Genomic DNA, 14,118 nt, shown 5'->3' with positions numbered 1-14,118 from the left:
TAAAATCTTTATGTGTTATTTATATAAAAGTCTAAAAGAAATATTAAGGGAAAGTTATGTTTAATAAAACTTAATGTTAATTTTCTTAAACTTCTGGTACAAACTGACATTAACATAAAGATTTCTTCATACTTAAAGCAACTATTATGGAACATATTTTTGGTTTCAAAACAGTGTTAGGTTATCTTAGATAATATAACAAAGGCTAGTTTGATACTTATAGTCAGTCTGTTAATGGTTATAATTTTATAATAGATAGTTTTCTGAATACAAGTGTTTCTCTTAGTGTACAGTTGATCAAAAATTGTGCACCTGTAAAAATATTTGTGCAGTTCAAAATTCACCTATATAAGTAAGTTCAAGTGAATAAGTATAAAAACAAAACATATTTAACATTATACAGTTCCATTCCAGAGTTGATAAATAAATGTGTTTCTTCAGTATATTGATCATTTTCATTAGGCCTGTCTATATGGGAGGTACAATAAAACATCATGTATTAAAAAAAGATGTAATTAAAACATAGTTGTGCAGTTGAAAAAAGTTCTGTTTAAATACTTTACTTACCTTATTTCTGTACTAAAGAACCTGAACACAGTCTTTATTATTCATACTACCACAAATACAGTGTAAGACTGCTTGTATGACAATAGATGGTCACTTTTATTAGACCAGAGATAAATTCTATTTGACTAACTTGGCTAAGGCTATTTAATGCACTGTTTAAACCTTATGTTAACTATTTCAAAGGCAACATCAGACTTTCTCAGAGTGACTTGTACTACCAACATGCCAGTCATTCTCATTCAAGTGTAGGGAAGCTCATAACCTTGAGGAATCACTTAACCTACCATTGGAGGGCACTGCTTTTGACATTCTAGCTTGCACAATGTGCAACATTACAGCCCATTACCCATGGTCAGAATAGGTGTTACCTTAAGAAACTAATAATGAACAACATGTGTGATACATTTTGAATAATACTGTATTAAAATAATGAGGTAGAAAATTCATGGTATTCTTATATGCTATAAAGTCTAATTTGTGCTAATTAATTATACATGCATAATATTTACCTATATTTGTAGTCATTTTTTAGAGCTTGCTGCATTTTTCAGCCTTTAGTATGTTCTCTTGGTGTATTAAATTTTAAACAGTTATTTACTTTATCTACTTTTATTTACCTTTATGAAGTTTACTAGTGAAATATTTCACCATTTCTTATCAAAATAAAGATATTCTGCACTTGTAGGTATCACACTAATCAGGTATTTTTTGGACATTGCTTGTTTTTCAAGATTCTGAATCTGCTAAGTACAGATCACCAAGTTCGAGACCTTATCATGAGGATGTTTCAACAAATAAAAATTTTACAGCAATCTTCCTCTAAAGTATCCAGTCGAGCTGAGATCTATGGTGCTGTTCAACAGGTATTGTCTTTTTTTTCAAACCCATTTACAGTATTTTTATATCTCTAGTGGTAATTCATTAGCCACAGTTATACCTGTGAAAATTTTAGTAATTAGACCATTAAATTTACTCAGTGTTGCTGATAATCTTAAAATCAAATAAATAAGTAAATTACAATATTTGACTATGGGTTACTGAAAGATGTTTAGGCAGCTAATTGACAACTTCATGAAATATCTTAACTGTATTCAGTAAAGCATTGCATTTTAATTATTTATTTCATTATGTTTACTTTTCTAAGTGTTTATAGTTCACCCTTCGTTCCATAACTTTTTACATCCAGTTCAATTAATATTGACAATAGAATCATAATCTTTGTAAATTTTTTCTATCATGTACTAAAGAATCTATTCTTATAATTACAAATATGTACTATACTACATGTAGAATTTGGTAGTTTTAACCACATATTCAGAAAAGCTGTTTATTGAGTGCTGCTGCAAATTCATTTACATCTCTTAAGTGCCTGTAAGTCTTCTTACTGTGGCCTTCTTTGGTCATTGTGTTTTGGTATATACACCTTTTAATACAGATGTGATGATTATGCATTATTTTTAAAATTGCTATGTTTCAGTCTGTTACTGAAGCTTTTTTCATAATCAGCCATACTTCAGAGTAATGAATCTTTCATAACTTTCCAAAGTTTGCATTGATTACCACCCCAGTTTAATGCTACATGGCACACATAATTAACTCCAAAACAACCTCTATGTGAAACATACTTATTGTTTGTTGGTTTTCTTCCTCAACAATTGCTGATATCTTCATAAAAAATAGTTTAAATTACTAGTTTTTAGATTACAGCATTAAAACTAAAAATTAATTAAGAACGTTATAGTGATACGTATATGACCATATGATCCTTCAAAATTTTTCAAATCGCCTGTTTTTAGAAACTCACCAAATACTTGTTGAAGACAGAAATAATCCTGATTTTCTTTACATGAGCATCTTTTTCCATGTGTATAGAAGTATAATTGTCCAATGAATCTGTAAAGTAATTTACATATATTCAAACTTCAATTCTTATCATCCTCAGCGAATAAAAAAAAATTTATTCACTGGCTGCATGGCAAAACCAGAAGTATTTGTAACTGCATAATTTAAAACAAGCAAAAAAAACTGTTTGTTATAATAGTTTTTTACTGATACTTACCAAAACATTTAAATAAAAATAAAACATTTTGAAGTAGAATACATAAAGTGAAAAGTAAACATAAACAAGTATTAGTACACAACCATGTGTAGAATGTAACCACTGAAAGAAACATAATGAAACTGCATTTTTCATCATTCCCTGTGCAATTTTACTAATTAAACACCTGTAACAGATTAATTATATCAAATAAGTAAAGGAAATTATTTAACTGAAGATGTAATTTTGGTCTCTCATGTGAATACATCAAGCAGTTGCAATCTATCAAAAATACTCCTCATTATACATTAACACAATGTTGTTATCGTTTTATTAGTAATTAATTCAGTACTATTTCTTATATGTTTTTATCTACTTTAAATGAAATTAGACAATGTTGTGATGTGAATGTAGTTATGCAAGAAATTACTTCAACAAGTGATCTATTTTTACTGATATTTTTTCTTTAACATTTTAGAAGTTGTATTTATTATCATTTTATTATGTTGTATTAGGTTAAAGTAAATCTGTATATCATATATTCCCAACATCAGCAATAAAATAACCAACATTTGGCAAAAACGTAACAAAATATGACATTTTAGTTAATACCAAATTTATTCAAAAACTAGGCACAAAACTGAGGTCTATACTATGTAAAAACTACACTGACAAACACCACTCCAACATTATTTATAAAATACAATGTGATAACTGCCACGACTTCTATATAGGAGAAACAAGTAGAAAAAAAGAAACCAAATTCAAAGAACACAAAAAGTCACCTTCACACATTTTCAAACACTGCAAATTAAATAAACACAGCATAACCATAGAAAACACCCAAATACTAAATAAAGAAACAAACATAAACAAATGCAAAATTAAAGAAGTCTTGCTTATACAACAACTCAAGCCCAAAATAAACCAATACAAAGGAACACTTTTATACCTATATTAATAAATATAATCAAACTTCTAAGCATGCCCTCTATATTCCTACACTCAATTAGATAACCCCCTTTAAACATGTGGTCAGCTATCAGTCTATCAGTTACCTTTTTTTTCTTTGTGAACCTGACGATGACTGAAGAAGGTCGAAACGTTGTTTGTGACTCTACATAAAAACTTTTCTCAACCCATACCAGCCGTTTTCACATATGTAAGTTAAAGTAAACTTATGTTCAAGACACAAAAACTTGTAGATACAACAAAGAATAAGTAGAAAAAAAAAGTAAAGATGGAAATTAATTTTTTGTTTTAAATTTAAGGAGTTATGTTTTCAAAGATTTAGAAACTAGCTTTTTTACTCTATAGAAAATATGTTTTTATATAAATCTCTTACTCCCAGTGGGTCAGCTATAAGTTTACAAACTTGCAATGTTGAAATTTGCAACTATGTGGCTTTACACTAAAAATAACTTTTTTATATTTTTTAAACATTCACAGACCATAAGATTTCTGCAATTACAAATCTTAAAGCCATCTTGCTTATCTAGCTAATATGCATTTTTTTAGGTTTAAGAAACTATCATCTCTTGAAACTATAATTACTAAGGTTTTATTTCTCACCTGATTTTCTTCTTATTTTTCTGATTGTATATGTACAACCTTTTATTCATATCACCTTATGACCTCACAGCATGTGATGTGAACAACTACTAATAAAGCTCAGATACAGCATTGGATAGAACAAATGATAAACTACTTACATTGATATTGAGCGAATAGAGGAGCATCACAGATTATTTATGGTTTTATTGGAAAGCAATTAGATATAGCTCCTGGAAAAACAACAACATGAAATTAAGTGGAGCAAATCACAGATTTAAGAATTTGTTATAAATTGTTTAAACAATCATTTTGTTTATTGAATTTTTTTTTAGTATTGAATTATATTTGTTTGAAAGTTATGAAAATTTTCTTATGTGGCAAGACATAAGTCTAGTTAGGTTTTTATTCAGTAACCATTATATTCAAAGAAACGTTATAAAAAACAAACTATACAATTTCTTAAAACCAAAGCTAAATACTGTTTAGTAAGTAATTACTAAGATTCAGGGAATTTGGTTAACTCTGCATCAAAAAATAACCAGTAGACATCAATGATACTTCCTTGTATACAAAGTATTAAGTTACTTAATGTGAACATTTATAAAAATAAAGTGCACTAGTATATCTTTTCACTCTTGGATTAGGTTTATAAGAGAGCCAGCACAAATATGCTCTGTAGAATAGCTTCTGCTGAACCATATCAAAATCCTGTACTTTCCAGTTTCAGTATTGTTCTGGTAAGGAAACATTTATGCTCTTCATGAAACAATATTTGAAAATAACTTTAATAAGTTATTTAGTGTTTGGAATTTATATTCTTAATTTTTTAACACTCTGAAGTTTATTATTAAAAGTATTTTCAAAAATAAATTAAACATGGTTTCTTCATGAGTTTTATCATACAAGTAATAGTTTGAGGATCAAACTCCTAAGAAACCATGAGGTAGAACATTGGGTTATTATAAAAATAGCATTCTGGAGATAGAAGCAATGCTAGTTTTCAAATTTATTTTTTAATTGGTTTACAGGTAAATTGAAATTTGTGACAGGATTAAATTGGTTTAGCATACATGATATCTTGAGTATATAAATATGGTTATCATTTCTTCAAATTTTGATATGTTAACTGTTGTATAATAGTTTTCATTTGTGTTGGAAATGTAATAAATATAATTTTCATAAAATATATACAGTTATAACTCTAATATTCAGTAATTTCACAAAACATGGTATGCAAATTAAATACCTTACAAATATCCAGTATGTACTTTCACTTTTGTCAAAATGAAGTAATTCAGTTATCATGAATAAAACAATTTGCTAGATACATTGTACACATTAGTCTGAATACTTCTGATTATATGAACAATTAAAGCATCTACATTATATTTTGGTCCATGCCTGTTAGAAGGCATTCCATACTTCCCTCATATATTTTACTTGTGTTATCAAATAAGAGTTTTTCTGGTGCATCTGTAATTTTGAAGATATGAAAAAAATACTGCTAGAATTTTGAATTAAATTGGTGTTTTCAAGATTATTATGAAATTATCTACTTTACATGCTAACAAACAAGGAAGTTGCTTGGTAACAGATGAGGTGAGTGAATAAAAAATAGTACAAATAAGTGGCATAAAAATATTCCATTTTTAATATAGTTTTGTAACCATTAACCCTTACACTGCATCTGATGTTTATATTTCTCAGTGCACTGCCATGAAGTAGTTAATTACTAAACTTGTTACTGTTATTTTATCAATAAATCATAAGGATCTTCAATATAAGGTGAACTGTATTGCTGATTATTTTCCAGAAATTAAATACCTGTTTTCTTCCTTCAGTTAATTCATCTTAATGAAAAGATCAAAAATTTGAAGTAATCCTCTAGCCTAGTCAAAGATTATATATCACAATAATTGTTCTGTTATGTATATATTTGCTTTATCCTGTTTCTTTGTCATTACCCTCTAGAGTAGGGCCATATTCATTTTGAGAGATTGGGCCGAGAGATATACAAGTGAGTCAGTATAGTTTACGGATATAACTTCCTTGAATGCATATGATGGGAATAGTCATTGGCACAAGTAGACCAGAAACATTCAAATACTGTGCTATGTCGTTTTTCTTCACTTAACAGTAATGTCATCATTCTTGTGGTTCAAATCTTACTGTGTTTTTTTTTCTAGCTTCATCAGCCAGATAATTCATATTATAAACAAAAGTTGGATAGTATAAGTGAAAGAATTCAGTAATACACTGTGTGTTTTGTGTAAGAATAATGTTTTTATTCAAGTACTTGTTTTTTTCCAATTATGTCTATGTATATTTAATTTCCTGCTTAATATTCCTGGGACCTGCTGTATTGTGGATACTTAACAAACATCATCACACTTGAATACCACCGAGTATGAGGGACATTGTGTCTTTTAATATTTTTCATAGTTACTAAATTAGTGGATTTCTATTGCCATTTCATGAAGAGTAGCTTGTCATGATGTACTTTCAGTGCTAATGTTACTAATGCTTTTCCTTCTTTAATCTGCAATAAAATTGTTTCTGAATCAGGCTCTATTCATGTGTTTTTGAATAATTAGATATCAAGAACTTTTTAACTTTTATTTCCTAAATTAATTTTGCAATAAAAGAATTGGCATAAAATTCATGAACCATGTGGACATGTAGCCATTAACCTCATGACATATTTTTTGTATGAGATGTATTTTCGTCTTCTCTCATTGGACTGATATCATTAGAATTTCCATTTATTTGGCATGTTGTGTGTACACTTTTTATTAGAAATCTCCTTTGGTTTACTAAGCTCAGGCAATCCTTTTTAACATCACAATCTGCAAAGATAGAAATGTTTATTATGTATTATCCTATTATTCCTTTATATGTAACTTTCTTTCTTCACCAAAACCCAAAATACAACAAAAAAACAAATGTTGTAAAAGATCTAACCTGTTCTTTGATTTGTTACTCCCATTAAAACAGAGTATTTTCACCAAATTCACAGTTTATAAGTGCTGCTTGGAAGAAAAAAGCAAATAAACAAAGTAGACCTTGTATAGTGGTGGATATCTCATAACTGCTTCAATAAATTAAACCAGGATTATTATCTAGTACCCCTGATTGTCAGTCGTGAACTTGCACAGCAGAATGTATGAGGCTTAAGAAGCACATTTGATCTGATGTTGTTTGCTTTGCCAGATGTGTTGTGTATTTTAATCATTATTACAGCTCAATTTAACTCTGTTTAAAAACCCAGATACTGTTCTCGAAATAATTGTCACATACCATTTTACATCCAACTTTTGTATATGTTAGATAGTTTTGAAAAAAATGAATTATGTTTAGTGTTTTGTAAATCCTTTTTTTTTAAAGATTATTTTAAAACCATAATTGCAGGATAGCAAAAGCCATTTCTTTCCTTCAAGTGGCACTTTCAGTGGTAATGTAGACTTGGCAGACAGCAAGAGTTTGATGACAAAGTTAACCTTTTCAGTGGTATCTTGCTCTGTTCCTTCCTCCAACAGAGGGAGAAGCTACTCTCTTCCACCAATTCTTCCAACAGATTTTGATAAGCCTACTTCCTCAATTTCTCTGCCTATCAAAGTAGGGAAAGATATCAATGAAACAACTGAGTTCCAAAAAGAAAAAAGGTTAGTGAATTTTGCAGATCTAAATATTCCTTGAAGTTCATATTCAATGTGATGAGTTTGTTATACTTGAATCATTTATTTAGGTTTAATTGTAAGATATAAAACACCTAGGGCCTGACATAACTTGATGGTTAGGGTGTTCAACTCTTAATCTGAGGGTTGTGAGATTCAAATCCACCACTAGACATACTCACTCTTCCTGTCATGGGGGCATCATAATGTTATAGTCAATCTTACTATTTGTTGGTAAAGAATAATCTAAGAATTGCTTGTAGATGATATTATTCACCTGCCTTCCCCTCTAGTCTAAAACTTCCAAGTTAGAGATGACTAATACAGATATTTCACAAATAACTTTGCACAAAATTCAAAAAATAAAGTAATACAGCCAGTTTCTTCAGTTCATGTGCAGATGGTCTACACTATATACCATTTTGCTATAGCTTAATAAGTAATAATTCACATTAAATAACAGTGAAAATTATGTTATATAATAATGACATTATTTGAGTCTGTTTCATCCACTCTAAGAAAACCAGTGCCAGTCCTTGTTTTAAGTACTGAATAACTGCTGTTGTGACAACTAATATAACTGTTTGATGAAGAGACAATAAAAAAAGTGCTAGCAAACAGTTGTGAATTAGTAGAGTTTTCTGAGAGTTAAAGTTATTGGAAAATAATATTTTATTTTGGCATATGTTATTGGTAAGTATCACCAAAGTGATTGAGGTTATTGTATATTTAAACTACTGGCATGCTGCTGTTAACCTGATGTTTTATATTTGTAACTTAATTGAAGCATCCCAGTTTTATTCCATTAAAGCCAAATTAGACATTTCTAAAATGTCTGATATTGTAATGTAATTACATGATTAAACTTATTTATTTAATAAAATTTTTTGTAACACTAATGAATTTTCTTTCTACACTGCCTATGTTATTGTTTAATTATATTTTTTTACATTTTCAGTTTTGGCTTAAAATATTATTGTGAGATTTTAATATTATTATCATCAGATTAACAACAGTGTGTGTGTGTGTGTGTGCATGTGTGTGTATATATGTCATTGATAATGTTTTACTAATCTGTATTACTTAAGAATAACTTTAATTATTTAATAAGTTATAGTATAATGTTTAAAAATGAGAATAAAACCTCTTATTGATACAATATTTTCAAAACTAAGTTTACGTGCTGGAATAATAAATGCATTTCCATTGTGATGTGACCAATTTTGTATATATTCTTCATGTGTAAAGCTTATTTTATTTTTCTAGAAAACTTAAAGGGTTGAGTTACTAATTTATTGGCTAAAGCTTGAGCTAAATGCCTTTACAATTTCTCACATATACCTAATGTTTTAGTTGTGAAAATACCTCTGCACGTGACCCAAGTAATGAATTTGGTAACAGTAAGAGAGAAAGTTATAAAAACACAAAAGATAAGGAAAAAAAGATAGAAAGGCCAAAAGGTATTTTAAGAAACACTGAAGCTTTAGGTGTGGAGACAAAATTTGAAATCCTATGGTAAGTGGTTGAATTAAATGGAATCTAATATTTTCCAACATAAAAAACTATTATTTATGTTAACATGTTTAGGTTTTCATAATATGTACTCACTTTTATTCAATTAGGTTATTTGCAATCATTTTGTAAACACCTTTATTTTAATAATTATCTCAGTTGGAACAATACAGTTGTGTTGTTTTCACAGTGAGTAAATAAACGTAAATATTTTTCTCAAATTTTGAATTAGCTCAAGTGAAAAAATTCTTGCATTACTTATTAATCAAATATTTTAGCAGAACCTATAAAATCTTAATATTTCATTTTGATATTCTTTTATCTTACCGTAGTTTATTTTATGTTATTGTATGTCTCCTTTACTAAGTACTTATTGAGCTATTTAGCTAATGTAGTAAGTAGTAAAACATGCATAACAATTATGTGAGTTAGTAAACCTGTAAAATATCTTGATATAACAATGACTTTTGCTGCTTATCTGTTAGTGGGGTTAAGTGATATTTTCATTAACAAAATGAAAAGGTGTTAGTTACTTAAATGAAAGTAAAACTAAGTGTTTTTTCCAAATGGCAACAAAATGAGTGTTTCCTTGCAAAACTAAATTCCAAATTGTGGAAATTAGGCCCTAGCCATAACGTAAACATTAATTATTTTACATGATGTATGTAATCTTACTCTAATACTCAATAATGCACCCAAACTGCTTTCTCATGGTATTGGTACATTCATGGCCTCATGATTCTCTTACATCTGTTTTATGTAAATACAGGATAGACAAACACACCATCCAAAACATTGTGGCCAATGCAAGTGTTTTGCATTTGCTGAGGAAGTGAGATGAAGAAAAGTAAACTCTATATGGTAACATTTTGACTATTTACAAAGTACAAAAGTAAATGTTTTGTTGAGGGCTGTGGCATGCTTTTAACTGGAAAGAATCCCACCAAGTTAATAACTGACTTTGCCAAAAATCACCAAAATAATCTATGATTAGTTCTGTATCGCTGCTGATACATTGAAAGAAGAAAAAAGCAAGCTATTTAGCAAGTAATCCAGTGATAGAGGTCAGTCAAACCTTAATAAGAAAAACTGCTGGACTGTCTGTCTTGCCTATTTCAGCAGACTGAATCTTCTTCAGAATTTCTAAACTCGATGAATGTTTTGATTGTCATGATTATTTGCACATTGCCAGTGAGTGCAATTAACAATAAATCATTCTGAAACTTGATAAAAACTTTAGTTCCAAAATTTAATGTGTCTAGTTGGTAAAAGCTCCAAAACTTACTTTAAACCATGCTTTTGGATGGGAAAGTGAACTTAAAGCTATTTTTTCCAGTACTCTTAGGTTAACAATATGCTTCAATGGGTGGTCAAAAAAAGGGCTTTCAATTTCTTTTTCAGTGATATCAAGTCTTTTTTTTTTTAATTTCAAAAAACATGTACCTTTGTATGCAGTTTTAAGTATTTGGGCACATGTTTCACCCACATATGAGTGAAACTATTACCCACAAACTTCATGAGGTCTTAAAATAATGGAAATAAAGAAAAAAGTATTTCTTTTTTGTCACCAATAGTGTGGCAAATATGAAAAAAGGAATTTGATTAATGCGTGAAGATTGTTGTAACTCAGAGTAAAGTGAAACAGAAAATGTATCACAGGCAATTGGAAGATCTGTTTCAAATATAGAAGAAAATATTTCTGGGTTAGACTAAATCTAATGTTGGAGTGATTCGTAGTAATGACTCCAGTGTACAGACTATTATATCTATTCATGTTTTACAACAGGTTGTCTGCAGTGCTTATACTAGGCCATCCATGTTTATTATGCCTTGTATGGTACAGTCTTCAGCTATTTATACAGAATATTCTTAAAAATTGATTTTTTTAAAAAGTTTTAGAAAAGGCTAAATTACTAGTTAGACAAATAAAAAAAATTGTCATTAATGAAAATCTCATTGTCCGAAATTGGATCATAGTAATAGTGTTCCACTCAATGAAATTCAACATACTATATGGTCAGATGCATACCTGAAATTAAATCAAATATAAATGATGTTTTGGAAGAGATGAAAATAGATTCACTTTTCCCCAGTGATTGGTTGAAATTAGAAGATTTAAGAAGACTGTTGCAGCCATTTGCCTTCTCACATGAATACACTTCAAGAAAACAAACCCACTATGTAATATATTCTTCCAGTTGTGCTTGACCAACAATATCACACTGAAAATTTTGTGAACATCCACACAAATTGCAAAACTCTTGGAAATTTTCGAAAATGAGCAGTTCCACAAACAATATGATTTTTCTTTTCATAAACCCTGAAAATGCCAATTTTACACCATTACAGCATCCTGTTTTATTGGCTCGCATGAGGCTGTTGTTTATTAGGCATTGTCAACCTATGTAACTGCTTGAATGAGCAACTAAAATCACACAAAAGAAGCATAAAAATATGTACATAAATTAATATAAAATGTATTTAAAACTTAATAGGTTTATTAAATGGAATATTTGATTTACTCTTTCAATAAAGTTGGCTTATTCATAACTGTGGTAAGTAAAAAGTTATTTTTTATTGTAAGCCAGTGATCATAAACACTGAATCTGAGTGCAGTGTTTCTCAAGTCATTTTACAGAACTTTACACTTTTATAAAATAAAACCTTTATCGGAAAATCATCAATTGAAATCTACAACAAATTTATTTTAAATTATTTATTTTTGAATTTTCAGAGCTGTGAATTCATACATATGTCGTATAAAACAAACTGTACAATAGGTATATCAAATCAGTGTACTTGTGCATTTAATAATTAACCACTCTGTTACATTATAAGCTCATAGTAACAGTATTTTGAATTTGACATTATTTTATTACCATTAAATGATAAATCATTACTGTTGTTTTGTTTGTACCAACTACTAGTATTTGAAACTAATTATTATATCCTAACAATAATAGAACCGTTCTTTACATGTTTAATGAAAACATTAAACCAACGTGCTACTATCATCCATCAAATGAAATACGATATCCTTAAAATTATGTATCTTAAATGTTTGTGGAATTTCTAATGTTTTTCTGTACATGAAAACTAGGAAATTCACATTAATCAAGCTTGTCTTTATCTGTTGTGTCATATTAATAGTAATGACTGAAAAAAAAGTATGTTCTTTATAAACTTTCTCCAAGTTAGACATTTTTGTACAATCATCTTTTGACACACTGATTAATTGAAATAAAGTGAGTATCTTATATGTTAATAAATTACTTACTGTAATTTAAAATACGTGAGCACCTATTTACTTAAAATTTTTGTGTTAGTAACATTTTTCTTAGTAGTGGCTTGTGTTGAATTACATTAAAGCTGTATATAATAATAAAACAGAAACTTAACATAGTAGAAAATAGACAAAGGAATCTTCAACATCAATAAAAACATAAATAACAGGTGTTTTTTCCATTTAGTAATACACTTAATTGTTCATACTGTCCACAATCAAAATTATTTTAAAATGATAAGTATAAGGTAATTTTTACTCATCAATAAGCATTATAGCTCGTTCTTGTGTGAAAGAACAATTTATTGAAACATAATTAAAGACAACTTATGATTTTTGTTAGTCAGTGTATAATTCTTGTTTAGTAATTATTAAATGCATAACAAAAATTGCACGTGTCCAGTAAAAATTAAGTAAAAAGAATTTTGAATGAAAGAAATAACACTTATTTACTTCTGTAGTATCTACTTGTGACAGATTATGATGTGTAAAAAACAAGGCTCTATTTCTTAATTTTACAAACATAAGTACTAGCATAATATGCACTCTCCTCAACTTTGGTTCAATTACTGAATTTCACTGTATAACAGATGGATGCCTTTGTAAAGTGAAACTTTCTAAACAGTAAAAACAGTTGTTTTTTTTAACTTTCATGCTCTTACACAATTTTTATGTAACTATATTTAAATAAAGAAGAAATTCTTGAATTTAATTTTTTTTCTTCCAGTGGTGGTAATACATCCTATTTACGAGGAATCTACAATGATCTGGCAAATAAAGATAGTGCCACTATTTTTGGAAGGTTTTGCTTTGAAATAAGTATCATATTAGTTATATCAGGATTCCTAACCCTTTTTTTGACATTTTTACCATACCAAGCTACATCAAATGCTTACCATGCACATCCAGTATCAATTGAAGAAATATTTGAAACCCTTCTTTCTCCCTACCTGTCACTGAAACCTCCAAATAATGTTATATAAAGGTAATTTTCTTTCAACACTATGTTATATAATGTAAATAGATAGAAAATGTTCCAAAAATAATGTATTTTTAAGATATTTAAAAGCGAGATAAGTTGCATGTGTAAACTACACTATTTGTTGCTTAAGTGAGGCACTTCCATGAAATAAAATTGTAATTTTTTTATCATTCACTTGATAATGTTCTTGTGTATTTGAATTCAAATTATATGCAATAGTAAACTGTCAACTTCAATGTGTCCAAATATAGTATTTTTAAAGTATTGTTTTTTTCTCTTCCATCCCCTGTATAAATTATAATAGCATCACTGAAATTAAAGTGTTGTGTAAATAGTCTACAAAATATAAAGGTTGCTACTAGTTGTTAATATTTATTTATAGAATGTATTTTATTGAGGTATTTTAATACATATTTTAGGACCTGTGCAATAGCATCAGTATAGTGTACAAATTTATGTCATTTTTGTGTGTGATCTTATTTCAGAGTTAGTATAGATATATGTATAG

General features: G+C 28.6%; 2 protein-coding genes across 2 annotated transcripts in view; both read left to right on the top strand.

Annotated features, from left to right (window-relative positions):
* LOC143236195 (uncharacterized) overlaps nucleotides 1-1,508 on the top strand; it is a 35,475-nt gene extending 33,967 nt beyond the window's left edge. The window contains exon 12 of the mRNA XM_076474487.1: nucleotides 1,299-1,508. Within this exon, the coding sequence (XP_076330602.1) occupies nucleotides 1,299-1,478 (180 nt within the window). The 3' untranslated portion in view covers nucleotides 1,479-1,508. The remainder of the gene's footprint in view (nucleotides 1-1,298) is intronic.
* Nucleotides 1,509-4,645: 3,137 nt separating this feature from the next.
* LOC143237660 (uncharacterized) lies at nucleotides 4,646-13,755 on the top strand. Its single transcript, XM_076477155.1, has 4 exons — nucleotides 4,646-4,896; nucleotides 7,568-7,821; nucleotides 9,187-9,348; nucleotides 13,356-13,755. Exons 1-4 carry the CDS (start codon nucleotides 4,828-4,830, stop codon nucleotides 13,609-13,611), a joined length of 741 nt encoding a protein of 246 aa, XP_076333270.1. The 5' UTR covers nucleotides 4,646-4,827; the 3' UTR covers nucleotides 13,612-13,755.
* Nucleotides 13,756-14,118: the final 363 nt, after the last annotated feature.

This window comes from Tachypleus tridentatus, chromosome 13, assembly GCF_004210375.1.
Source record: "Tachypleus tridentatus isolate NWPU-2018 chromosome 13, ASM421037v1, whole genome shotgun sequence".
Taxonomy (NCBI): Eukaryota; Metazoa; Arthropoda; class Merostomata; order Xiphosura; family Limulidae; genus Tachypleus; species Tachypleus tridentatus.
The sequence above is the reverse complement of the archived record's forward strand: the minus strand, read 5'-3'. Positions and strand labels throughout refer to the sequence as shown.